This window comes from Impatiens glandulifera, chromosome 1, assembly GCF_907164915.1.
Source record: "Impatiens glandulifera chromosome 1, dImpGla2.1, whole genome shotgun sequence".
In the NCBI taxonomy this organism is placed as follows: Eukaryota; Viridiplantae; Streptophyta; class Magnoliopsida; order Ericales; family Balsaminaceae; genus Impatiens; species Impatiens glandulifera.
In genome coordinates this window covers 77,048,412-77,074,362 of record NC_061862.1, presented here as the reverse complement: position 1 = coordinate 77,074,362, position 25,951 = coordinate 77,048,412, and the positions used below count along the sequence as shown (strand labels likewise).

The window sequence follows — 25,951 nt, the reverse complement described above, 5'->3', positions numbered from 1 at the left end:
AAACTTTTGAAACAGCCACATATCTAGTACTGAATCTGAATACCGTGCTCTTGCATATACAACTGTTGATCTTTGTTGGATTCAATCTCTACTTAGTGAACTTCGAGTTTCACTTTCTTCTTCCCCGGTTCTATGGTGTGATAATATTGGTGCTGCATTCTTATCAACAAACCCGGTATTTCATGCTCGCACAAAACATATTGAAATCGATTTTCACTTTGTTCGGGAAAAAAAGTTGCTCGTAAACAACTACTCATTCAGTATATTCTTACTGAAGATCAAGTGGCTGATATCTTCACAAAATGTCTTTCTTTTCATCGATTGCTCTTTTACGTAGCAAGCTCACGGTTTGTGCCTCACCTTTTGGCTTGAATGAGGATGATAAAGTATTAAATAAATAAGAGAAATTATTTATTTATCTCCTACTAATTAGGCTAAATATAATAACCAAATCCTATATTTTTTCAATTTAGTTATTTCTCTATTACTATTACACATAATAGATAAACTATTGTAAAGATTATTCATTCAATCAATAATATTATTTCAATCATTTTCTTCAAAAACTCAATCAAATAGTTCTTATTTATTTTATCAATTCAAGAAATTTAACTGAAATAATAAAAGAATATATTTTTAAGGGAAAAAAAGAGATAAACAATGAACAGTTAAACAAAAAGAAAAAGAAACAATTAATATTAATAATTTATAAATTATATATATATATATTTATTTATTAAACATAATATATAGTTTTAATATTATATTTATTATAGACACCTAAATTACAACTTTCAAATAATCCCGAGTTAATATAATTTTTATACAAAGAGTTTTTGAATGAGGATTATAATAAAAGTTCAAGGCAATTCTTTAACCGATATTCTAATTGATCAGGTTTTGGGCATTGACCAAATAAACAAAAATATAAAAAATAAATAGAATAAGTTTATATGATTTTAGGATTAATATTATATTTATTTAAATTTTTCATGGAAATAAAAATCTGGTCAAACATCCCTGCGCAAAATCGAGGGTCTACATTTATATATTTTATTAGTTTATTTATTTTTCTTACTATTATCTATTTTAAAAATACATAAATTAACTATTATCTATTTTAAAAATATTTAAAAATTAATAAATAAGAAAATAGACTAAAATATTTTGATTCCTTATCATTAGTCATAAATTAACCTCCTGATTTTCACTACTAAGAGACTAAAATAACTTTATTTAATTAATACTAAAATATATTTTAAACAAATAATAATAATTCATACAATATAATAAAAATAAACAGTTTAACTCAATAAAATATTATGAATGAATGGGTTTGTGTACTTGTAAAATCAGAGACTTTGATAAGATTATGTCATGTTTGGCTAATTAATTAGTATTTTTAAATAAAGTCATTAATTAAATATTAAGATAAATCACAAGTGTTATTTCATTTTCACGTTGTATGCACATATATATTATTTAATTACGACTTTGAACAAGCCGTTAATTAAAACAATATTTAAATATGTTGTCGTAATTAAGCATATCGCAATATTGGACTATTATTTGATAAACTCTAGTTATTAATAACCTTACTATTATCTTTCTTCACGTAATTAGTTAAATCATATAAATTATTATTTTTGGTATAAATTTTAAATATCAAATTAAAAAAAAAAAAAAAAAACTAAGAATAATCAACCTTATGAAAGAAGATTTTCAAACCCCATATCATACAAGATCTAAATAAACTAGTATAAATCAATCATCAGTTATTCATTTGCATTATTCAAATTATTAATGAAAATATCAAAACATTTTAAATTTATTTTTTAATAACACTTTAAAATGTTAATTAATAAAAATATTTTGATCTCCTTATCCAAAATTTTCTTATTATTATTTATATACATATAAAACAAAATATTATTTCATCCCGGACTCGAGCGATCTTTTATGCAGAGAAAATGAAGAAATCATAGATCACCTATTCGGGAGCTGCATATTGCTTCGGAATTTTGGGACAGATTCTATAAAAGTCTTGAGCTGATCAGTTTCTCGAGCGAATGAAATTAATAAAATCAAAGAAACAGCACTACTCAAAGCCAAGGGAAATAGATTTGCAACAAGCGTGTTCAAGTACGGCTTTGGAGTAGTGGTGTATAACATTTGGCAAGAACGAAATGCAATGGTATATGGAAGAACCCGCAGGAGCGTTGAAGAGTTATGGAAAGATATTGTATCGGATTGCAGCGCCCTCGCGGGAACGTGGAGAAGAATTCCAAGCACGGAGCAGAACTGGAATATCTGTAGGAACCGGAATTTACCGTTTTTTGAACTCAATAGAATTGAAAGCATTGTAATCAGATAATTCATTTACGTTTTTATTTTTTTAGCTTTTATTCAGAATGTTACGACTTCAAAATTATTTTAGTCCTGTCTAGAATGATCTCTTAAACTCTTGAGTTTTTTTTTCCGTTTTTGGGAATTTTTAATGAAATGACGTTAGATCGTTTTTAAAAAAAAAATAATAATGAAAACACTAATCAAAATATATATAATATTATGAATTTATTTTTATATTTTATAAAATTTTATATTTATTGGGAATAATACAAATTTTTAATATATTAGATTATATATTTGTAAAGATACAATATAAACAGTAGCCAACTTTTCCGAAACTTAGCAGACGAAACAGAGACGAGTCCAAGAATTCGAGATGTAATGGACATGAAAAAACAAATTGAGATGGGCTTAACGAGAAAATTATAGATAAAACGAAAGTTGATAAAGTTAAGTTTTGTTCTTTTTTAAAAAAATAGATAAAAAAAAAGTGGTGAATTAAATTAAAATTTAAAAAAATTAAGTTATCAAATTTGTATTGTAAAAATATATGTATATTTCTTTTCGGGTGGGCTTTAATCTACCCGAGATCCGCCTCTGAACGGAAGAGTAGTAATACAAATATATGAAATAGAACAATGGTCAAACATTCACATAATTATTTTTTATAGTTTTTTTACAAAATTCATATTTTAGGTGGAGAAGCAAACACATCATGTAGCAATATGTCATGTTTGACCTCCCTTCCAATATTTTCTCTTTTTATTTCTTTATATAACTACCAACTTAATGACGCAACCAATACGTCTTTATTACGCATTGACTATTATTATTATTATTATTATTATTATTATTTGTCTCCTATAATGTACAAGACCTAAGAGCTTGATTGATCTTTTGATTTTTCTGGGTTTTTTATTCACTATTTTTTTTTAAATCTTGTTTATCGGAAAAAATAGATGGTCTGAGTTTTTATTAAAGTGTAAATAAAAATCTAAAAGAAAAAAAATTAAACAAGATACAACGGAAAACATATTAACTTATTCCAAAAAAATATTCATTCACAATTATCACTAAAAACGTCTACAAATAAGTAAGAGATCTAACTTAAATGATTTAAACTTAATTTGATTTTCTCATTTTTGTTTATAAGATATTGTCTTAATAATCATTCAAAATAATTTTTTAAATTATAGTTTGATGGTTAATTATGCCGTTCTTATCTATGGTTAAACAGAGGTTTTTAATCTTCAACCTCTTTGAGGGGTCCTGAATTCGAAAACCTCTTTGAGGGGTCCTGAATTCGAACTCAAGTTATGCTCCTGATTAAATACTTATTTCATGAAGATTGATTGTACTTAAAAAAACAAAACTCAGCGTTCTAAAAAAACTAAATAAAAATATGAACACTTTTAACATCCATGTGGATATAATTCTAAACACATTTGTACTAATTAAATAATAAATTGATAATTTATTTGAATTAAAGTTTATTATCCAAGGAAACTAACAGAATTCCAGTTTCGAATCTAAAAAATAAATTGTCAAAAGAATTTATTCTAAAACAATCAACCATAGATATTTGTACCAAAAGATTTCAGAAAATATATTATACATATATAACTCTGATCTTTATACATAGAAATCTGAATAAATGAGGCAAATTCTATCACCATTTCCAGTCTCTATCTCCTTCTTAAGTGCTAATTGTCAATAATCCCTATTAAGAATCAGCTCTCACACTGATCTTTGTACACAAAAAAATTAATCTTTATTCATGATTCTAAACATAGAACAAACAATCCCTAAAAATAATTCTCAATTGACGTGATTACTACTGCATGCCTCGTAATCTTCTTCAGTCGATTCCTTCCTAATCTTCTGTTCATCGATATAATTCTGATAAATATAAGTAGTAAATCCCCAAAACGCCAAAAGCAAAACAATCGCCTTCACCCCATTCATCTTATCATGAAGAACAACAACAGCAGCAACCGGAGTAAGAGCCAACGAAAGGGTACTAATCACATTCGAGAATAAAGAAGACACCACAAATATTAATCCCACAACCCCAACTGAACAAACTTGCCAAGAAATCGAAATCCAAACCAAAACCATAACATAGGAAGTCCTCCCCGATGTAAACGAATCCATTTCATTCTTAATACCTTTCCAATCCCCACTCGCAAATAATCCCACTAGAGAAACAAGAGTAGCTACTAGAGAAGTGTAGATTTGCATGTAAAGAACAACTGAAAAAGTTTCTTTCTTTAGGAACTTTTGAAACGAAAGCTGCATTAGCGAGAGCAATAGGGAGTAAAGGGCAGAAGCACCAATTGTTGTTATAAATCCAAGAAAGTATTTTGACCTTGAAACCCCTAATGCTATACCAGAATCATCGTCGATGGCAAGGAGTGCGGCGGATAGAGTAAGAACAACGACAGAATTGAATATAAGCATAGTGAACTTTTGAGAATTGATGAAGTATGAGAAAACAGCATTGAAAGCTAGTTGAGTTGCACATATGAGAGAATAGGTTGAAGCAGAGAGGTATAACAAGCCGATAGAATAGAGCATGTTATCACCCGCAATTAGAACTCCAAGACCGACATATATCAACACCAAATAGATTAACTGTGTAGAGGAATTAGTCGTAGATTCCTCAGATGAGGAGAGGAATAAACAAGGAACAAATAGAATTGGAAAAGCAACAGTTTGAACTAGAGTTGCCATCCATTTACTATTACCACCATGATCATAGTAAACTCTTCCTAGAATAACAGCAGCAGCTTGACCAATAATAAGAAAGAATATGTTAAGAGCTACAAGACACCACCATTTCCAACTTTTGAGTTTCAACAATGGCGATTGGATAGTTAGACTCCTATCTTCCATCAATAAAGGCTTTGAAATATCTATAATCCAAAACACTTATTCATTCAGACTTTCAACATCAAGCATTATTTAGCATCAACATCATCATCATCTAATTGCATTAACTATGAGACAATGGATTTCAAAATCATAAAACACTCAGAGAAGGTTATATTGACTTACAAATAGCCAGCTGATTGCGGATGAAGAAGAATGAGGAGTATCGACCAGATACAGCGCCTGGATCCAAGAGATCTTCGTTGGATATCCGATCAGGATGAAGTATATCTCCTTTGATTCGTCTTCTGGAGAAGAAAGTAGATGAAATCGACGAAACCCTAAATCCGACGGCGGTTAGCGTAGAAGAGAAAGAAAGAGCCGGAGGAAGGATGGTAACCGCCTTCTGATATTTACAACTGATAGCCGCCTTTATATATTTGGTAGGGTTTGCGGCAAAAATAAATAAATAAAAAAAAAAGATAAAACTATCAGCGTTATATTTACGAATTTCAATATTTTTAGGTTTCATTAAATTGAATATTCTTTTATTCTTGTATGCTTTAAATTGTTTATTTGTCATGTACATACTAGGATATTTATTTGGTATTAAAGTATAGTTAAATTCTCAACTAATAAATAAATGATTATATACATTTTAAAGTGATTAAAATAAAATAAAATTTAATTTTTTATTATTATTATTGATAAATGAGTAAAATTAAGAGATTATTTTAAATAATAATTTATTTTTAAAATAATATATAATTAATAAATAATACTATACAAAAGTTAAAATTATAAAATTAAAATGAGTTTATTTACTTAAATATATATATTTTTTTAATTTTATAAATATAAGTTTATTTTATATAGAAGAGATGAAACTATATTTCTTGTAGAAAAAAATAAAATAATATTATATTTGTGTTACCATTATATTTTGGGATTAGTATTTGTTGTTTTTACTGTTGTCTAGTTGTAAAGAAGACAATTTGTTTCAATGCATTAGTATTAAATTAAACGAAAATATTTATACATATTGAAAAGCATATATAATACAACACAAATAACAAATATGAATCTCAAAAATATAATGAAAACACAAATACAACAACACGAATACAAATTTCCAAGAAAAATTAGTTAGAGCAACCATTATTATGACAACCATTGACCCAATACCAAATTCAACTCCAATATTAAATTAAGAGTTGTACGGACCATCACAAAAATATTAGAAAATGTAGATTAAAAGTTTTAGGTTGAGAACAATAATTTTAAAATGGAGGCTTTAATACCATTATAAAATAAAGAGAGAAATTAAAATTTTTTTAGTAGCTAAGTCAAACCGAAATAAATAGACTATATAGAAGAGAAATGAATGTAGAAAGAATTTGAAAAATAAAATAATTAAAAAAATAAAATGATGCGATCCGAAAAAATAATAATAATAATAATAATAATAATAATAAAATATCTCTATTCTCTCTTTATACTTTTTATTTTTTTCATGAAATAATATGATGTCACACAGTAAAAAGCAATATAAAGAGTTGTCTTATTTGGAAGTTTGTTTGATTTTGTCCACCTTAACAAATACAAAAATGGAAAAATAATATTTTTATTTTATTTTATTTTCTTCTCTTTTCTAAACATTAAGTCAACCAAAAATAAAAAATATATACGTATTTCTTCATTATTAATTTTTCTCTCACTTGTTATTTATTTTTCTTTTTAAATTAATAAATAAATGCTTGTATTATAGATTTAAAGAATCAATTAAGTTATTCTAGGTTCATTTAACACCTTGAAGTAAGTTTGATTTTAAAAAATATATTAAAATATCTTTTGAAGATTATTTTAAAGTGGTTGTCAAAATCCAAAGGTGCAAGTGATGAATAATTAGACTTAAGTTAACATTAAGTAAAAAACTAATATATACAAAACAATGTTACTTAATATTGACAAAATAAAAATAAAATCAGGTACACAACTAAAATCATCCAATTAACAAAATAAAAATAAAATCAGGTACACAACTAAAATAATCAAATTAACCATTAATATTAAGTAATTTGCTTATGTAGTGGTTCGTTTATCAATCAATCTTGAATTAACAAAAATGAAAATTTTACTTAATTATGTTCTATTTTTATTAATTTAATTATGAATGAAATTTTATATAGGAGGAAAACCACATGTATTTGTTACTAAGTTTATAAAAGAAAATAATCTTTTAAGTTATATGATTAATGATTGGTTATTGAAATTAGAATTTGAATTATGATCCAATTATATGGTTAATTTGTTTAATGATTTAAAATAAAAATTAAGGGTAGAGAGGGAATTAAGGTAGAAAAAAATGTATGGGATTCTTAAGATGATTATCAAAATCTTATTTTTTTTGGTTGGAGTGTTATTCAAAGTAAAATTTTCACTATGATATATGTATGAGAAAATGCATGATTATTGTGAGTCATTGTCGTATTAGTTATAAAGAGATTGATTCTGCTTCTCATCTATTTTTACATTGTCACGTTATTGAAAGTATATATATACAATTAGAGTCGACCCTAAGTTTTGTGCTGTCCTAACCCCGGGAGAAAATGGGCTAGGAAGAAAATGTTGATATTTATTTTTGTTGCCCTAGGTCTAGCTTAAAATATATGTTTTTGGTGATATTCGAACTCATAACCAAATAAAATTCAAAATTCGTATGTCAAACCACTAAACTATAAGACTTTAGGTTTAAAATTATAACAAATTTAATAAAATATCTTTTACTATTTTTAATAAATGGGCTGCCATGGGAAGTGAGTTGCCCTAACTCGAGGGCTTTTCGGGTTTACCCTAGGGACAATCCTGTATATAATGTGTTATGTCGGAAATTGTTACTGACTATTGAGAGGCATGAGTTACGACTAAAATGAGACTTAAAAGATGAGTCTTTATCTTTATAATTTTCTAGTGCACTTTCTGGTTGAAAAGAAATTAGAAAACATTTAACAACTAGAGTAGGCCATTAAAAATTATTCACAATTTCATTATCTCTGACGATGTCAGAAATTAGATTCGAAAAATTTGTGGATTCGTGTAAAAATCTTATTACTTTTTCAAAGATTTTTTAATAAATTTATTATTATTTTTTATTTAATTTGTTCTCTACTTTTTTTGTTCATAATTATTTATTAAATGTATTATAAGTTAAGGGAAAGAATGTTTGGACTTAATATTATATTATTTTTTTCAATATTGACTTTCAACCATGGTGGTATGTTAAAAGTACGTTTTATAAAGAGTACTTTGTGAGTGTTAATTAGGGTGGATTGTAAATCAACTTAAAATGATTTTTTACTATTAAAATGATTTTTTTTTTAACAAAATAATTAAATAAAATTAAAAATACATAATAATATTTTAATTTAAAAACAAAATAACAAAACTGGACTAAATATGATTTGATTCGTTTACCTATTCCACTTTATATGTTTGTTGATTTGTATTTAAATCCGTCATATATACACCATCCACACTATCTTGCTCTTTATCAATATCGATAAGTTGTGAACTTATTCGGTTATTGATATATGAGGATGGTGTTGAAGAGATAAGAGATTGGAGGAGTAAAAAGAGATGAGAAATAGAGACAAAGGAAAGAAATATGTATATACATTAGTTAGGGTTAGATATTTTAGAGTAGGCGTGTTAAGATATTTTTTAATATGTCGGGTGGGTTTGGATCGACGAGTCACCTGATTTTATAATTCAGATTAATCTAAATCCAACTTTTTAGGTCAAATTTTAGGTTTAACTCAACCCTTACTTGAAAACCCCAACCCTAATCTAATATTTTTTAAGTTGACTCGTGTTGGATTAACAAGCTGAGTTATTTTTGACCCACTTAACTTTTTCTAAAAGACGAAAACAAAAATAACATACCAGTGTTAGTGTTATAGATATATTATCTTTATTAATAACATTTAATTTTAAATTATTTCGGTTTATTTCAAGTTGATTGTAAATCATTAATTATAAGAAACTATATTTCTCTTTTTATATTAATCAATTATTATTGCTATTTTTCTTAAAGTAAAATTTAAATATACATTTAGTACAAAAATTACTTACCAAGCCTCTCTTATACTATTTAATTTTTTTAGTGGATTAAACCTATCTTTTAAATAACTAAAAAGATAATTTTCAATTGTTGTTAGTAATTTTATTTTGAGGTATAGTTTTACCTACTTATATTTTTAAGCTCATTCCACTTTTAGTATTCTTTTTTTTGTTATTTTTTTTTTAAAATTATGCATTACATTGTTATCTTTTTAATTATTAAATTATTTAATTTATTAATTAAAATATATTTACTTTATTTATAAAATTTAAATTTTTATTAAAGAATATTTTTTTTTAAATAAGACCCAAATAATCCATATCAAACAAGCTATCTTAATTTTATAATTCTTGTTTGTCTATGTTTAAGAAAATTATAATTAAAATTTTAAATTTTATAATATACTTTATTAATTTATAATTTGTAACATAAATTAAAAAAAATATTATTTTCAATTTAGTATATAAACCTCCATGTAATTTTATAGCAAGTATAAATGAAATTATGAAACAAAAATAAGAAGTAATCGCAGTCAGTCTTATCTCTCCTTTCTGAGATATTTTCCGGCGCCGGACGGCCAACCTGTGGAAGAAGAGGTATTACAAATCATGTCTACTGTTTCAGATCATCCTATACATGAATATCTCTCTCTATCTATGACCTATATGTGAATCGCTTCGATCGGTATTTACTTTCTCATTTCAGTTTACTTTATCTTCGATAATCTTTGCTCGTTTCTCTAGATCACGAGATTGAAACAGACGTTTCTTTCATTGATAACGATACTTTGTGTGTAAATCTTTGTATAAACACACTCAATTTTGCTCTATTGAGTTTCTCTGCAGCAACAGTTAAATCGCGTAGAGTGATAAAGAGATTGATATTTTGATTTCTGTATATGACAGATTATTGGAGCTCTTGAGTTTGGTTTCTGCCTCAGAAGTGAAGATGATTCCAATAGAAGCGAACGATGTGAAAAGTAAGTGTTCTTAATGATATTTCCTTAACCTAGAAATTGTTAATTTCTAATTGTCTTTTATGGAAGCTGATTATAGTGGATCACAACTGTTACCTGGTTACTTTAAGCTCAATTAGGTTTAGGTTTGATCTTCAAGCTAGATACAGTTTGACCAATTAAGAATGTTTACATTGTAATTCTTGCCAATGATGGAGATTATTTGTTATGCAAAAGATTTGTAGTTGACAGTATATAATAAACCAGTTTTTTGTTGTTTTTATATATTTATCTCGCAACTGTCAAGGTTCAATGTTAACCTATAATATTTCTAGCACCAAGAAATTAAGTTATGCCTACATTATTTGATGCACCATGCCTGATTTGTTCCTCTTTTGTTAGAAATTTTTAAGTTTGTAGCTAGATAAAGAAGGCAGATACATCCAATGATTGAGGTTATGGCTCAATACCAATCAAATCCAATGTAGAACTTAAGAATTCCCAAGCTGAAAACCAAATCATACAAAATGTTCATATCTGAATCGATATATCATATATCTCAAACCATACAAATTCCTTTTTTTATTAATAAACATTAGTTGATCTTTTTGAGGGTATGGAACACTATTAGCAATCTAGTGATGAGATCAAATCAGTGCATTTTATCATATGCTTTTTCCATGGTTGCAAAAGTAACTTATGCTTCTTTCATACTTGTAAGCTTGGCTGAGTAATTTCGAGCTAATGTTCTTCTTTGATACAATCTGTAACTGAGAATCTGAGATTTAAGTTTGTTTACAAATTTTTCATTTTGATCATCGGTTTACTCTAACTGAATTCTTATCATAATTTCCACATTCGGAACAGAAATTGGACTAGGGTTGACTGGCTTTGGCGTGTTGTTTACATTAATGGGAATCTTATTCTTCTTTGACAAAGGATACATTGCCATTGGAAATGTAAAGAAGTTAACCTCTCAAATCTCATTTATACAGTTGCCAACTTTATTTTGCGCTTCTCTGACATTTTTATTTTCATCTCTGATAATCAGATACTTTTCGTATCAGGAGTTACCTTAACCATTGGTGTGACATCAACCCTTCAATTCTTCATGAGACGACAGAATTTCAAGGTTTTCTGACGCTCCAATTTCATTTCTTTTTTGCACATTTGTGTTGTTGTTCATCCTATGATACAAATTTTTTATCCTAAGTCCAGGGCTCCATTTCATACGGTGTGGGTTTTCTCTTGATCCTCATTGGCTGGCCCATGATTGGCATGATTGTAGAAACTTACGGTTTCTTCATTCTCTTCAGGTTGATTTCTTCTTCTTCTTTCTGTATGATGTCATTCTTATCGTTTTCTAATAACAAGTAAACTTCATGCAGTGGTTTCTGGCCGACGTTGTCTGTTTTTCTTCAGAGGATACCTATTGTCGGTTTGATATTCAGACAACCTATTGTAACATCGGTATGTACAAGCGGTTAATGCTTATTTATTATTTTTTTTAATCGATAGAGGTATTTTGCAAGCATAGGGCCGAGAGGCTTGGACTACGGTTTTTTTTAGTGGGAATGAAACATGCTCAATTCAAAACTATTACACTTAGGTCTCATGTTTGATTCTCATTAAAATTACTAGATGGGAGGTTATGATGGTCGGTTGTTATGCTAGCTTGTTGTAGGGATGGGTAGAGTTATTGCTCACTCTTTTACTAGGCTTGTTGAATTGAGTTCTTGTGTATGCAGTTCTTTGAGAGGACCCGAGGCAGAAGAGTGCCAGTTTGAGGATATGAGAAAGAAGAAACGCCTATTAAATGGCTGATCAGATCACACTTGTTGTAGATACTGTTTCATCGATAAAAGATGATTTGGCCTTTGTTTCCATCCATTTCTGATGGTAACTGGTAAGTAGGTACAGTAAAAAAGTATAAGTTGGTGTTGATTTTTTTTTTTGTTACCATAGTGGTGAATTGCGAAAGAGAGATGTTGTTAGTTGTCACTATTATTTTCGATAGAAAACTTAGAACACGATTCGTATATGTTCAATTGAGCAATAGATATGTGCCTCCTGCTTATTGTTAGTTGTTCAATTCGATTATAATCATTTTGTTAGTTCTTGAAAGGAAGACCGCCATTCAAATAAAATGTCTCATTTTGAAAACATAACTGTTTTGGCATTAGAATAATTTTAGATGTTTTGATAATGATTGGTGAGACTTAGGGGTCAAACTCGTGAACCTACTTGTCTCGGACATTTATCGAGCACATATTTAGATTTGGATAAAGAATTCTTACCCGAATATAATAAAATCATCTCTGAGAGTGGTGTTTCGTAACGCTGGTTTACTATAGACCCATTTGAAAGTATCTACAAGTTTGATGGTATATTTGAATATCTAGATATTTTCACACTAATCTATTTCCTTAAAAAACATTAAAAGAAACGGGCAGCAGCTCGGTCTTCTCTTTCTACCCGTGACAATGAAAGAACATTCTTGTATTTTCAATATAAGAAAAATAAAGACAATCATAATACAATAATAATAATAAGCTAAAATACATATATAACAATCAATATTGAGATCGTTTCTGAAGCAAATTCATAATAGAAAGAACAATCGCCGACAAGGCAAACGCATCATCATTCCTCTTCTTCAACGGCGAAACCAATCCTTTCCTTTCTTTAAACCCATCTTCACAAGTACTCGCCGCATCCATAATAGAACTTATCTGTATATTAGCATCGTCATATCTCTGAAAATTAAAACTTTTCATCGCCTGTTTAACAGAAAGCATAGCATCCGAATAAAGATCAAAACAATCCATTAGACAAGACTTCACGAAAGGATCCATCGTCAAATTGTTCTTAAGAAGCATCTTCGTTTCGCATCTCGTGTCTGTCAAATTGTAACGAACCAGTCGGATTGCGATTGAACCCAGGCCGCGAAGGGCGGCGCAACGGCTGGCTGGTGCGGCTTGAAGGGAACTTGAACAGAATCCGTATTTTATGTTTGGGTTTGTTTCAGATGATTGTTTGCAGGTTTTTTCTATTAGGTTTTGAGCTGTTGTTATGGTGGAGAGGAGGAGAGATAGAAGAACAAGGAGAGAGAATAAGGTGATCAAAGACTTCATCTTCTTTCTTTCTTTCTTTTTAGGGTTTATGAGTGAGTTCTTTCTTTAGATGGGTTTTTATAGTTATGGAACAAATAAGTGATTGTTGAATCAAACAGGTCTATATATTAATCATTTTAGTAATTAAGCAAGAGAATAAGCTCAATTAAATTATTCATAAAGTTTAGATGAAGGAACAAATAAAATAAAAAAAAAGTCACAAATTGGTAAAGTTTAAAAGAAAAACGATTAACTCATAAACACCGATTTAACTAGGACGAATGTTTAACCATTTATTTCTAACTAGATGGTTACTTTAATTCCCACAATGTAATAATAATTATTTTTTTAAAAAAATTGATTAAAATAAAAAAAATCATAAACATCATAAATAGGTTTATCTATAATCACTTATAAACCTAGTTGAATTTAATTATTTTGAATAAAATAAATAAATTATAATTTGGCTATGACAAGTCACAATACACATGTTATTTAGACATATGTGGGGATAGGGTTCTATGAGAAGCCTCATTATATTATATATAGTGTTTCATGTTATGAGAAGTGTATAAGATCAATCTATTTATTATGTCAACATGTATTTAACATGACATAAATAATAAAACATTCTTTTTGTGTGAATCACGTCTAACAAATAAAATATTAATTAGATTTTATATATAACAATCAAAATCACTCTTTTATTATATATATATATATATATTAAAATGAAAAGTTTTAAGATATTAATTTATTTGGAAAATATATTAAAGAAAATGGAAATAAAATCTTTACTTTTAAGGAAAGCCAATAATGATCAATACTTCAATCAACAGCATAAAACGTTTACTTTGGAGGATATCAACATGTTTTTCTTATTTTCTTCTTTTATTTTTATTTTTTTAATTTAGTTTTAGATTATTGAAATGTATGCTCAATGCGGATCCAAAAATATTTTTTCGGAGGGGCCAAATACATAGTAACGTAGTATTTTTTGATGATCAAATAAATGCATTTTCTAATTAAAATTTTACTCGGTAATTACGTAAAAATACTAACAAACACAATACAAAATACTAATAAACACAATTACTAAATTATTCTTGTTCATGAGTCGGTATAAAAGAAGACAAATTTAGTCTACGAGATTTCATTTGTTGAAAATATTGTAATATTGGCTCATTTTCAATTGTTGAGAAAATATCTTTCTCAATATATACAACTAAACTATCATTCATCCATTCATCTCCCATTCGATTACGCAAATCAGTTTTCACGGTCTTTATTGCAGAAAAAATTCTTTCAACGGATGCAGTTGCAACTGGTAAAACTAAAATCAACTCTATCAATCGATAAACCAATGGAAAAACTATATGTTTTTCTGTTGCAACCAATTTTTGAGCAAGAATTTCCAAGTCTTCAATTGAAGAAAATTGAGGATCATCCCGCAAATTAAATAAGTAAGTCCAAAGTTGTTGTTTCAAAAATAAATAATCACTGTCTGTGAAATCTTCAGGATAAAGTTTGGCAAGACGAATGAGTTTACGAATATCAAATTGGGAGAATAAAATTCTGAGATAAAAACATGATATGCAGCCAAGTAATTCAGTATTAACTTCTGAAAAACGATTATTCATTTCTTGCATAATCAAGTCAACAACCTAACATTAAATAATAAATAATACTATTAATAGATAATAAATAATAATGATTAATAGATAAGAAATAATTTTTATTATACATGACAAAAGATTTCCACACGACAATGATTAAGATTAGTGATGAGTTCCTCTTTTCCTCTCCGCCCAGTGGCGGACCTACAAGGGGGGCCTTGGGGGCCCGGGCCTCCCCCAACCATAAAAGTTTTAAGATATTTTATATATATATATATTTATCAAATAAGGTTTTGTCCTGCTGGTTTTGGAGTTGACCTTCCATAATAGAGGTCAGGTGATCAAACTTGCCTCTCACATTTTCTTCATAATTATAGTATTCTAATTTCAAATATAATTTTATTAAAGTAGTTATTAATTTTATTTTATACCAACCATATTTTCTAAGATACAATATTTATAATAATAATACATAAATTTTAGTTAATATATAAATAAGATTTATTTATATAATTTAAAATATAAAGAATTATATATAAAATAATGAAAATCATATAAGATTATTATTTATTTTAAACTACATTTATATTATAATTATATATATATATATTTTATTAATTTCAATATAATTAATTAATAATACAAATTACTTATAAAATAAAGATTAAAATAATAATTTATATAAATATAAGGATAAAATAATAATTTATATTAATATAAAGGTAAAATATTATTTTATATTTCTTAATTTTAAATTAGTTTTAAACTATTACAACAAATAAATGTATTTGTTAGATTTTATTTAGGGGCCTAGGTTATGACACATATCTATTTTTAGTTATTTATTTTATGTAGGATATAGAATAATGGAGATGTTCTATAAACGAATTTTTACTTCTACATCACATGAGCAGTCTGAGCATTCTCAATCAATTAATAAGCCTACTAATGAGTCTAATGTTACTGATCAAATATACATGGTTAGAACATAGCATATCAAAAGATACATCATTTTGTTTTTAGTGTTATCTTTTTAAACCTTTAAATAGAGAAAACGTAGATGTTACCTTTATAGGAGATGAGTATAAAAATTGGTAAAGGGCATTAGAAAGATTCAATCGACATATGGGAACTTCAAATAGTTGTCATAATGAAGCTAGAAATCAATTTGAATCATTACAAGATCAAAGACATAACATGAGAAACGTTTTACGTACACATGGTCGTGATATAAAAATAAATTATCGCACCCGTTTATCGACAATGTTTGATGTAACACACTTTCTATTGAGGCAAGGATTACCTTTTCGAGGACATGATGAGTCAAGTAGTTCATCAAATAAAGGTAATTTTCTTGAATTGATTGATTGGTATAGTCAACGTAATGAAGATATTTTGTCTTCTTTTTGTACCGACTCATGAACAAGAATAATTTAGTAATTGTGTTTGTTAGTATTTTTTAATTGTGCTTGTTAGTATTTTTATGTAATTACCGAGTAAAATTTTAATTAAAAAATGCATTTATTTGATCGCCAAAAAATGCTACGTTACTATGTATTTGGCCCCCCCGAGAAAATATTTCTGGGTCCGCCACTGTCTCCGCCTACCATTGCTATCAATTATCATATGCTCATTCATATCAAGTATTGAGATCGAGTGTAATTGACAAAAACTGTTAACTTGGTCTAAATTATCATGCCATCCATTTTCTCTAAATTTTTGTAATTGATTTTACAAACTCGCAATCAATGGCATGGCTTGAACTATATTGTGATCTACTCTTTGTAAGAAAAGTAACAATTCACTTGTAATTTCCAATAATTTTTTCATCAAATGCAGTACAAAAATAAATTCATACAAATCTAACTATATAAAAAAATATAAAATCTAATTTAATAGATTTCAACCTAGTTTATGAGAATATAAAAAAATAAAAAATATAAATAAGAACAGAAATAAAAAACGCGATAAACACATATTATGAAGTGAATAGACACTCGAGATTACGATTATAGAATATTAATGCATATAAAAATAATATATCAAATTCTTTATTTAAATACCGAAACAAACCAATGTAACTATTTTATATTATTTATTAATATTAATTTATATTTTTTATAAAATTTTATATAGTTTAAAATTAAGAAATATAAAACACTATTATTATTTTAAATTTTAAAATTATAAGTAATTTGTATTATTAACTATATTGAAATAAATAAAAAATAATGTATAATTATTCTATAAATATAATTTTAAAATAAATAATATTATTATATGATTTACATTATTTTATATATAATTTTTTATACTTTATTTATATAAATAAACCTTATTTATATATTAATTAAAATTGACGTATTATTATAAATATTTGTTTATTAGAAAATATTGTTAGTATAAAATAAATTATTAATAATAATTATTTTAATAAAATTATATTTAAAATTAAAATAATATAATTATGAATTAATTTATAGATAAATTATATAGATATAAATTATATTAGTTTTTATTATATTTTAAAATATAATAAATAAATTAAAGGTGAGATCTGATTATCCATTTTTATCATTCAATTACATTACAAAGTTATAAAACTAATTGAAGAGTTCCATGTCAAATATATATATATATGTCAAATATATATATATATATATATATATATATATAATTTCATTTTAAAGTTGGGGGAGCTCCCTAGTAGGCCTGTGTATGCTTATGTTCAAATGTCCAAGTATTTTTTGCAAAATCAAATAATTAAAAATTATTTTTTTTACTGTTGCAACAAAAGTGTTTGTTAAGATTGAACAAAAACAAAAGAATTATATTAAAAAAAATAAGGCAGACTTCTTAGTTCTCTTTTAATTAAAAAAAAAAAAAAATCAGTTAATTTTTTAAATAAATATAACTCTAATAGTCAATACTCTACCAGACCTATCCAACGTATAAGTTTAATTATTCAAATTTAAATTGTTTTTAAATTAATTAAATAACTAAAGTAAAAAACCGTTAATATATATATAATAATATCAAATATTTTTTTTTATTAATTATAAGAAAACAAATATATAAGTAATATTAATAATTTAAAATTAAATTTTAAACTAAAATAAATATAAGAATAACTAAAAATGAAGAATTTGTTCAATTTTAACTAAAAAAAAATTAAATTACTTAAAAAACCACAAATCAACAATAATAATAAAAAATTAGCACTCTTATATATATACATATTTAAAATAAAATATAATAATAAATTAAAATTCAAAAGTTCAACAGAAATGTTAATTAATTATAAACTAAACTTAGATATATCTCAAAATTTATATTATATATACTGTTCCTAATAAATCAATTTTTACTATATAATCAATTAGGTCAGTATAATCAATTAGATTACTCACTCCTAGAGTCATTAGGAACATAATAAACAGAAAAATTGTATCAATTAATGAGTAAAAACAATAAAGTTATTTATAATTTATTATGTGTGTCCTTACAAATTTAGAATCACATAAACTAAAGTCATAATAGATAATTTAATTTAATAAGTATTAACCATTATAATTGAATCTCATATATCTTTCCACTTAAGTTAACTTTGGATTAATTTATCTAAGATATTTGATACTATACTCTTTTCTTTCCAATTTGGCATTTTTTCAGTTTAATAAGGAATATGGGATGACGTAACCTGTACTTAATACTAGACTCTTGCCCTAAATCATTCAACTTGTCCCCTCTCCTAGCAAATATTGTATATTTTATTTATTGTTTGCACTGAAGGATATTACCCTAGCAATTTAAAACACGATAAATGATAAACTTAAAGAAATTTTTAGAGAAAGCAAGTCCGCGAATGTGGGTAAGAGAGATTTTTTTTTTTTATATGTATTGAAATGTCCGTGGGTAGTAGAGAAAAAATAAAAAATGTCTCTAAACGTTAATTTCGAATCGCGAAACACATGTGAGTAGAAACAAGAAAAATAAAAATGTCCCGAAATAATTATTTCGATACAATTTTTTTTCTTCCTGAAATGACCATTTCGAGACCCGAAATAAGCGTGTTTCGAGACGTGGGGACAACGTTACAAGCCACGTTGAATTTGTGAAATTGCTTTCACTGATCGTTCCTCTTAAAACACTGTAATAAGAAACAAAAAAATGTTTTAGTTTATTTAATAAAATAAAGACCAAGGTATGGGAAAGAAGTAACAACTTTCTTTTGATAATCCTTTGCCCTTTCCCAACTGAATCATTATTTATATATATATATATATATATATATATATATATATATATATATATATATATATATATATATAATTTTGAGAATCCAAAATTTAAACAAAATTGAGAATTGTTTTAGCTGTTATTATAGATGTTTTACACCTAAAGCTCTACCTATAAATTTTGGAATAGAGGGTTTGACCGTAAAATAAAAAACGATTCTCAATTTTTTTTTTAAATAAGTTTGAATGCTTAGGTTCTAAAACCAAACATCACGGAGCAATGAAGCATTTTATGCTATAAATTATAAATTGGAGCATTTAAGATTAGTAACAAACAAACAAATTTTATGTAATACATTTTGTATGGTTTTGCGGTATTGATGAAACTATACTCACTCAACTATAGCCAACAAGTCGCTTTCTTTGCAGAAACAATGCTTAGCATCAGATCCAAGATCCACCTTAAATGTGCCAAGAAAAAATTATTCATAACAAAATTACAAATGAAAAAATCAAATGTATAATTCCACTACTTCAATAGCAAACTAAAGACCTGAGATTTCTTCGGGTCTGAGAAAAAATCTTGAGTTAATGACCATAATAATGTCTTTTTTTACTTTTCTTTTCTCTAGAAACCAGAATTTATTATCTAGAGGAAGCTAGCACGATCCCCATTTTTAGTACAAATCGAACATGAGACTGATCTTTTAGACAAGACATTACCGCTTGAACTACCCTAAGTTAATGACTTTAATGACATGTCGCTAGTTAGGAAACATTTTCTGGAACTGGAGCTAGATTAGGTTTATGAAAACGTGAACAAATTTATGAATATATCTCATCTAACTAACATCTGTATAAGATACTTCACAAGAAAAAGTGCTTACAATGAAATTTTCCAGCTCAAAAAGTGTTTCAACATGGTCTATTTTGCCAAGAATTCATTAGAAACTTGCTAAAGTTCAGATTAAATATGATTTTTCTTGGTATAAGATTGTCTTTTGGCTCCTGTTCCAAATTATGGTCTGATTTTTGGCTTTATTTGATATAAACATTAAACCTTTTGAATAATGATCTATATTATTGTGTGAATTTTTTGTTTCATTTGGTATAAAAAGACTTTTGATAAATGTAAATTTTTTTAGAGGCTCAGGTTGATAGATCAAAAAATTGTGATATATATAGGCACGATAATACCAACCTCATAGGCATTTATGTCTAAGAAAAGAACCTGCAAAAAGAAAATGGAAAATCATACCATGTATAACACAAAATCCAAATGACGACGCAACTACTGAAACGACAAGTTTTCAGTTTTCACCCACCTTTTTCCCAGCTTCTACTTGCTCCACGTTAGCACCAACTGAAAGAACCTAAAGTGAAAAGAGAATATATATATATATATAATCATAATAATGTCACAATGAAACAAAATTAAAATATGAACAATGTTCAAATATGTCTCTTTACCCTTGTGTAATGATTAGTTTTTCTGTGATTAGACAAAATCAATGAGTGTATTGTTTTAGAAAGACGGGAAAATAAGTAGCACAGGTATCTCATATGTGTTAGGGTTTGTAGGCTCAAGAAGAGAAGGCATAGAAAAGTAGTGATTAAGTGTGTTTGGACCACCTGTTCTCTCTAAAATTTAAACCCACAAAATGCAAGGCCAATTTACTATCAGCCTATAACCCGAATTGTAGTATAATAAACTGATGACATATTTAGATTAGGGGTGATTTGGTTTTAGTCAAGAGACTGATTTCTTAGTTCTCATCTTCTATTCTGGTTGTAAACACTTTCTAATCACATCTTATAGTTGTAACGTTTTTATCATTCTTATTCCCAATTCGGGGTTGATCAATAAAGGAGCAACTTTCTTAAAGTTCTTCTAATTCTATAAACGGCGTGCATCAGTATTGTATGGAAGGAAGACAAAGGTTTTGGAATTAAAGAAAGCAATGTAATCCTATGAGAATTGTTTAAATTGACTTGTGAAAATCAAATAAAAGAAATACAAACATATCTAAGCTTGAAAGTGAACATAATGTGATTTGATTGAGAAGCTTAAGACAAGAGGTCCTGTTGATTTAGGGTTAGTGGTGGAAGGAGGATTAAGACACATTTTGTGAGATTGAGCAGGTTTGATTACAACTTCTATCCTTGGAGGCTATCATGCAAATTCATGACATGATTAATACAAACTTTAATATATATATATTTTGTTATGCTTAAGCTTACCTCGCCAAGTAAGTGGCGTTCAAATTTCACTGCGGATTTTGGTAACATTACTCCACCAGTTGTTTTCTGCAAATGAAACCATGAACCGCGTCAAAAACTGTCAAGATCTGTTAGACACTCCTATAAGTGTGATTATATTTTCTCTGGAACTATTATTAAAGATTGAATTTCCATCAGTAGATCAATTATAGAAGTATCTAATCTCTGAATTTGAACCTAATTTAGAAGATTTTTACAATGACATATGTTGAATAGTTTTGTGCAACTCTCAAGCATAATTTTGCATACAAATCTCTTCTCTAGCTAGCTAGCTAGCTCAAGATGCAAGTCGCAAGACATTATTCCTCAAAATTTGGCTAACGAATTCTTACTACAATTGAATTGAATTGAATAGAATAGAGAAAAACAGAGAGAATTCAAAGTCAAAATACCTCAGGAAGAATCTCTAAGCGAATCAGGACTCTGTCCGCTTGCGGTACTACCTGTAATATAGTAGAAGCTCAAAGTGTATAAGCACCGAAGCAAGGAAGGAAGAGTTAAGAGAATAAACCTTTGAAGGTTCGTATTTCTTCGCAATTGCATTCACTCTGAGGAAATTTCTACGAGCACCTGTCGATCAATAAAGCATTATTAATGAAAAGAGACGATTGCAAGCAAGCAAGCAAGCAAGCAAACAAACAAATGAATGGATAATATCGATCGAACCTGAAAGTCTCTGACTATGGCGAGAAACATCAATTACTTGAGCCGTGAAAGGTTTAGTTACTGCTATGAATGAAGACGCCATTAGAAGATAAATTAGAGAGAGAAAATGGAAACTGAGCTTCTGATGAAGAAGAAGAAGAAGAACGGTTAATATTTTGATTTCATATTCATTATTTCAAGAAATTAATCAACCTGAAGGTAATTGGGCCGTAAGACTTTGGGCTACTTACAAAGAGCTTAACAAAATGGGCCAACGACGGCCCAAACTTATTCCTTCTCCTACGATGAGTGGAGCGGACAAACAACAACGGCACTACTTTAGACTAGTCCAATATGATTACTTTAAATGATTCAAATTATTTTTTATCATTTTTTATTGTTAATTCAACTAATTAATTAATTAGATATAATTTAATAATCAAATAAATATTTAATTAATTTCAAAGCTACAAAAAGTTGTATATATAATTTTAATTTTTAACCGAAATAAAATAAGCAGTAACACACAGCATAATTTGAGTCACTTAGAGATACTATTTATGTTTTAATATAGTGTTGTTAGGTTTATTAATCATATTTTTATAAAATTGTAACTATTATCTCTATTTATAACATTTTTCTTATATCATTTCATTTTTTATTTCTTATTATACAATTTATTAATATTATATAATATATTAAATATATTTTATTTAGTTTTAATATTATAATTATACATAATAATTTTAATATTATATTTTTTTTTAAATTAGTTCAATATTATATTTAAAATAAATATATTTATTTTATAATGATAATTTTAGTAATTATTATTTTTTACATGAACTGCACCAAAGAAAAGAGAAAAAAAAAAAAAAAAAAAGAAAAAAAATGGAGACATTAGTGGAAACAAATTAGTGTGGCTTCTCTACTTGTAGTCAATATAAATACACCTAGGTTAGGGCATTCAAACCGACTTTATAAGTAATTTTCATATCTTATATCGACTTAATTCATGAATATATGATCAATCACAAATTAACATGATACTTTAAATATATTATTAAATTTATGGTGTACAAATAAAATTTATAAATATAACAATTTAGCTTTCTTTTTATCTTTGTTTATTAAGAGAAATTGTTTAAAATTGTTATTAGGTTTATTTAGTTATTTTGTTTTATTAGTTTTTTTTAGAATTAGATTACTAATATATCATAATATATGAATTATTTGATTTTATAGTACAATATGCCAATATGGTATAGATCAAATAATATTTGATACATTAAATTTTTCTAAATAAAGGGTAGAAGGAAAATTCTTTATAGAGTATAACGGATTTTGTAGGACTGAATTTAAATTTATCCAAAAAAAAACGATAAACTTCTGTTGATAAAACCTCTAAATATACCTTAAATTTCTGCCATAGTCTTTAAGAAAAACAAAACTAAATTTGGAATATTTATAGTACAAATTTTTTATACAAAGTAAGGGTAAGAAAACCGTTCAAACTGGACCAAAACCGTTCAAACCAAATCGAATATCAAACAGAATCATCTAAACCGATCGGTTTTGATTTGACTAAACTGAGTTATACGGTTCGATTGGTCGATTTGCGGTATCATATTCCGTCGGTTTACCGACCGAACTGAATATACTGATTTTGTATAATATGATTATGTTATTCCTTTTCCTCCGTAATGTATATTAATATTTAATTATATATTATAATAATAAAGTAAATTATACTTTAGACTCTTCATTGTTCAATGTAAGCCTGCCCAGTCTTATCTGCTGGCCGCGGCAACCTGTAAGTTCAACTGCTCAAGCTTTATACTAAAATGCAAGTTCAACTGTTCAAGCTTTATACTAAAAATGGATGAATTTGATCATTCATCTTCAACGTTACAGGATTACAATGTTAATCTCTATTCACACATTTTCTCTACTGAATAAAGATAGCTTTTAGCCCTCATATTCAAAGTTTCAGTTTCTATTTTTCAAGAATCAAAGACGAAATCGAAAATAATGACTAAAGATAAAAATAAAAACTTCGATTATCCATTTTCATTGTTGTTTAAGACTTTAAGTTTATCATTCATTTTTGGAGTTGAGTAAAAAATATATATTTTGATTTTATAGTCTATTAACAGATTTTAAGTATTTTTTATAACTATTTATGTAGATTTGATAATTGTGTTTTTAAACTGAATAAATCGGTTAAACTGACAAAACCGATTTTTAAACCGTTTAAACCGAACTAAACCAATGATTTGGATGTGCATTTCAATCAATAAACCAATCAAACCGAACCGTTCACACCCTTAATATAAAAGTAAAAAAAAATAAAAAAATCATATGAAGTACAATTTGATCATAACACATTTCCTTTATCAACAACAAAAAAAAATTATAAACTTTTACAAATTTGTGAATCAAGGGTAAAAAAAACTTTGATTACACACTTTTTTTTTTAGCCACTTAAATTCCCCCTTCTAACTTAGCGCAAATAAAATAAAAGGTGGATACTAACCTAAATTTCTGAATTCGAATCTATTAGATGACAAGTTCTGCGCTTGGTTAAATGGTTAATTGTGTTTGCGGACTATATACTTAATCCGTTGTCATTTTTTTTAGCTACTCAAATGTATATATTGGACGAAGAAACAACTAATTAAATTGAAAAAATTATATTTTTCATGTAAACTCAATTATCTTGTTTTGAGACTAGCATAGACATATCTATGTTTAGTCCATTACTTAGAAAAAAAATTTACGTTATAAAAAATAATAGTATAATTTAATGATTGTATATCTAATTATTAAAATGGTAAACTTATTTTTAATTACTCGTTTTATCTAAATTTTTCTGGTTATTTTTTTAAAAATTATTCTATTTTTTTTAAACCCACCCCAACTATAAATTATGCTTCCGTCCCAAACTAGTATAAACAAATTATAGAAAAAGAAGTAGTATGTATTATACACATGTATTTTTCTCAATGAATGAAACCAATCATTAAATAGCTTCCATGCTCAAAAGAAAATGGATTGATTTCATTCACTACTAGTTCAAACGTTTTAACTTTGTAAAAGTTATTAATGAATTATTTTGAATCAAACTAAACTACAGTCTAGTTGGGACCATATTTCTAAAGGCCCTTAATTTCTCAAAGAACATATTTCCACTAGGCTATTAGATTAGGGTTTAATGATTATTGAAACCACATGAAATGAAACGAGATTGTAATACTAACCTAGATACATTGATAATTTAAAAAAACTGACTGTGTTAACTATTTGGAGATAACATCAAAAACCAAAAAAAAAAAAAATCAAATATCTCAAGTTTAAATTAATTAATTTTAATAAATGAGTTTGAAGACTAGTAAATAAAAAACATATGGTATAATTTTAATTCTTAAGTTTAGTATAACATTTAGAAATAAAAATTTGAAATTGAAATTAGAATTAGAATTCCAATGTAATTTAAACTATTATTATTTTATAATTTTTAATCTCACTATTTTTATTTCAGAATTGTAAATTTAATATTGATTTTATCAATAGTTTTTAAATAAAATATCATATTATTTTATCATTTAAAAAAAATTACGTGTTGAACCAAAAATCTTTTAATTTAAATGTCGAATCGATATTTAATTTTTTATTCAATTAGTAAGTTAACATTTCAAACCAATATTGTGTTTGAATTTAGAAAATTAACATGTTAAACTAATATTTTGTTTTTTTTAGAATAT

General features: G+C 26.7%; 4 protein-coding genes across 6 annotated transcripts; 1 reads left to right on the top strand and 3 right to left on the bottom strand.

Moving 5' to 3' along the window:
• Window positions 1-3,950: 3,950 nt before the first annotated feature.
• LOC124921685 (probable purine permease 11) lies at window positions 3,951-5,614 on the bottom strand. The gene is made up of 2 exons (XM_047462375.1): window positions 5,407-5,614; window positions 3,951-5,264 (listed from the first exon to the last, which is right to left on the bottom strand). Exon 2 carries the CDS (start codon window positions 5,242-5,244, stop codon window positions 4,168-4,170), a length of 1,077 nt encoding a protein of 358 aa, XP_047318331.1. The 5' UTR covers window positions 5,245-5,264; window positions 5,407-5,614; the 3' UTR covers window positions 3,951-4,167.
• Window positions 5,615-9,830: 4,216 nt separating this feature from the next.
• Window positions 9,831-12,372, top strand: LOC124921683 (vesicle transport protein GOT1-like). 3 transcript variants are annotated; one of them, XM_047462372.1, is made up of 7 exons: window positions 9,831-9,936; window positions 10,246-10,319; window positions 11,163-11,254; window positions 11,347-11,427; window positions 11,514-11,611; window positions 11,684-11,765; window positions 12,044-12,372. In XM_047462372.1, exons 2-7 carry the CDS (start codon window positions 10,289-10,291, stop codon window positions 12,080-12,082), a joined length of 423 nt encoding a protein of 140 aa, XP_047318328.1. In that variant the 5' UTR covers window positions 9,831-9,936; window positions 10,246-10,288; the 3' UTR covers window positions 12,083-12,372. The 3 variants fall into 3 exon arrangements, with proteins under 3 accessions (XP_047318328.1, XP_047318330.1, XP_047318329.1); XM_047462374.1 differs by having other exon boundaries at window positions 9,874-9,936; window positions 10,281-10,319; XM_047462373.1 differs by lacking the exon at window positions 9,831-9,936 and adding an exon at window positions 9,992-10,024.
• Window positions 12,373-12,863: 491 nt separating this feature from the next.
• On the bottom strand, window positions 12,864-13,458 carry LOC124918970 (putative invertase inhibitor). Its single transcript, XM_047459060.1, has one exon. It carries the CDS (start codon window positions 13,427-13,429, stop codon window positions 12,869-12,871), a length of 561 nt encoding a protein of 186 aa, XP_047315016.1. The 5' UTR covers window positions 13,430-13,458; the 3' UTR covers window positions 12,864-12,868.
• Window positions 13,459-19,536: 6,078 nt separating this feature from the next.
• Window positions 19,537-22,340, bottom strand: LOC124918971 (10 kDa chaperonin 1, chloroplastic). The gene is made up of 7 exons (XM_047459061.1): window positions 22,209-22,340; window positions 22,054-22,112; window positions 21,935-21,985; window positions 21,504-21,569; window positions 20,588-20,635; window positions 20,464-20,493; window positions 19,537-19,723 (listed from the first exon to the last, which is right to left on the bottom strand). Exons 1-7 carry the CDS (start codon window positions 22,288-22,290, stop codon window positions 19,655-19,657), a joined length of 405 nt encoding a protein of 134 aa, XP_047315017.1. The 5' UTR covers window positions 22,291-22,340; the 3' UTR covers window positions 19,537-19,654.
• Between the last annotated feature and the right edge of the window lie 3,611 nt (window positions 22,341-25,951).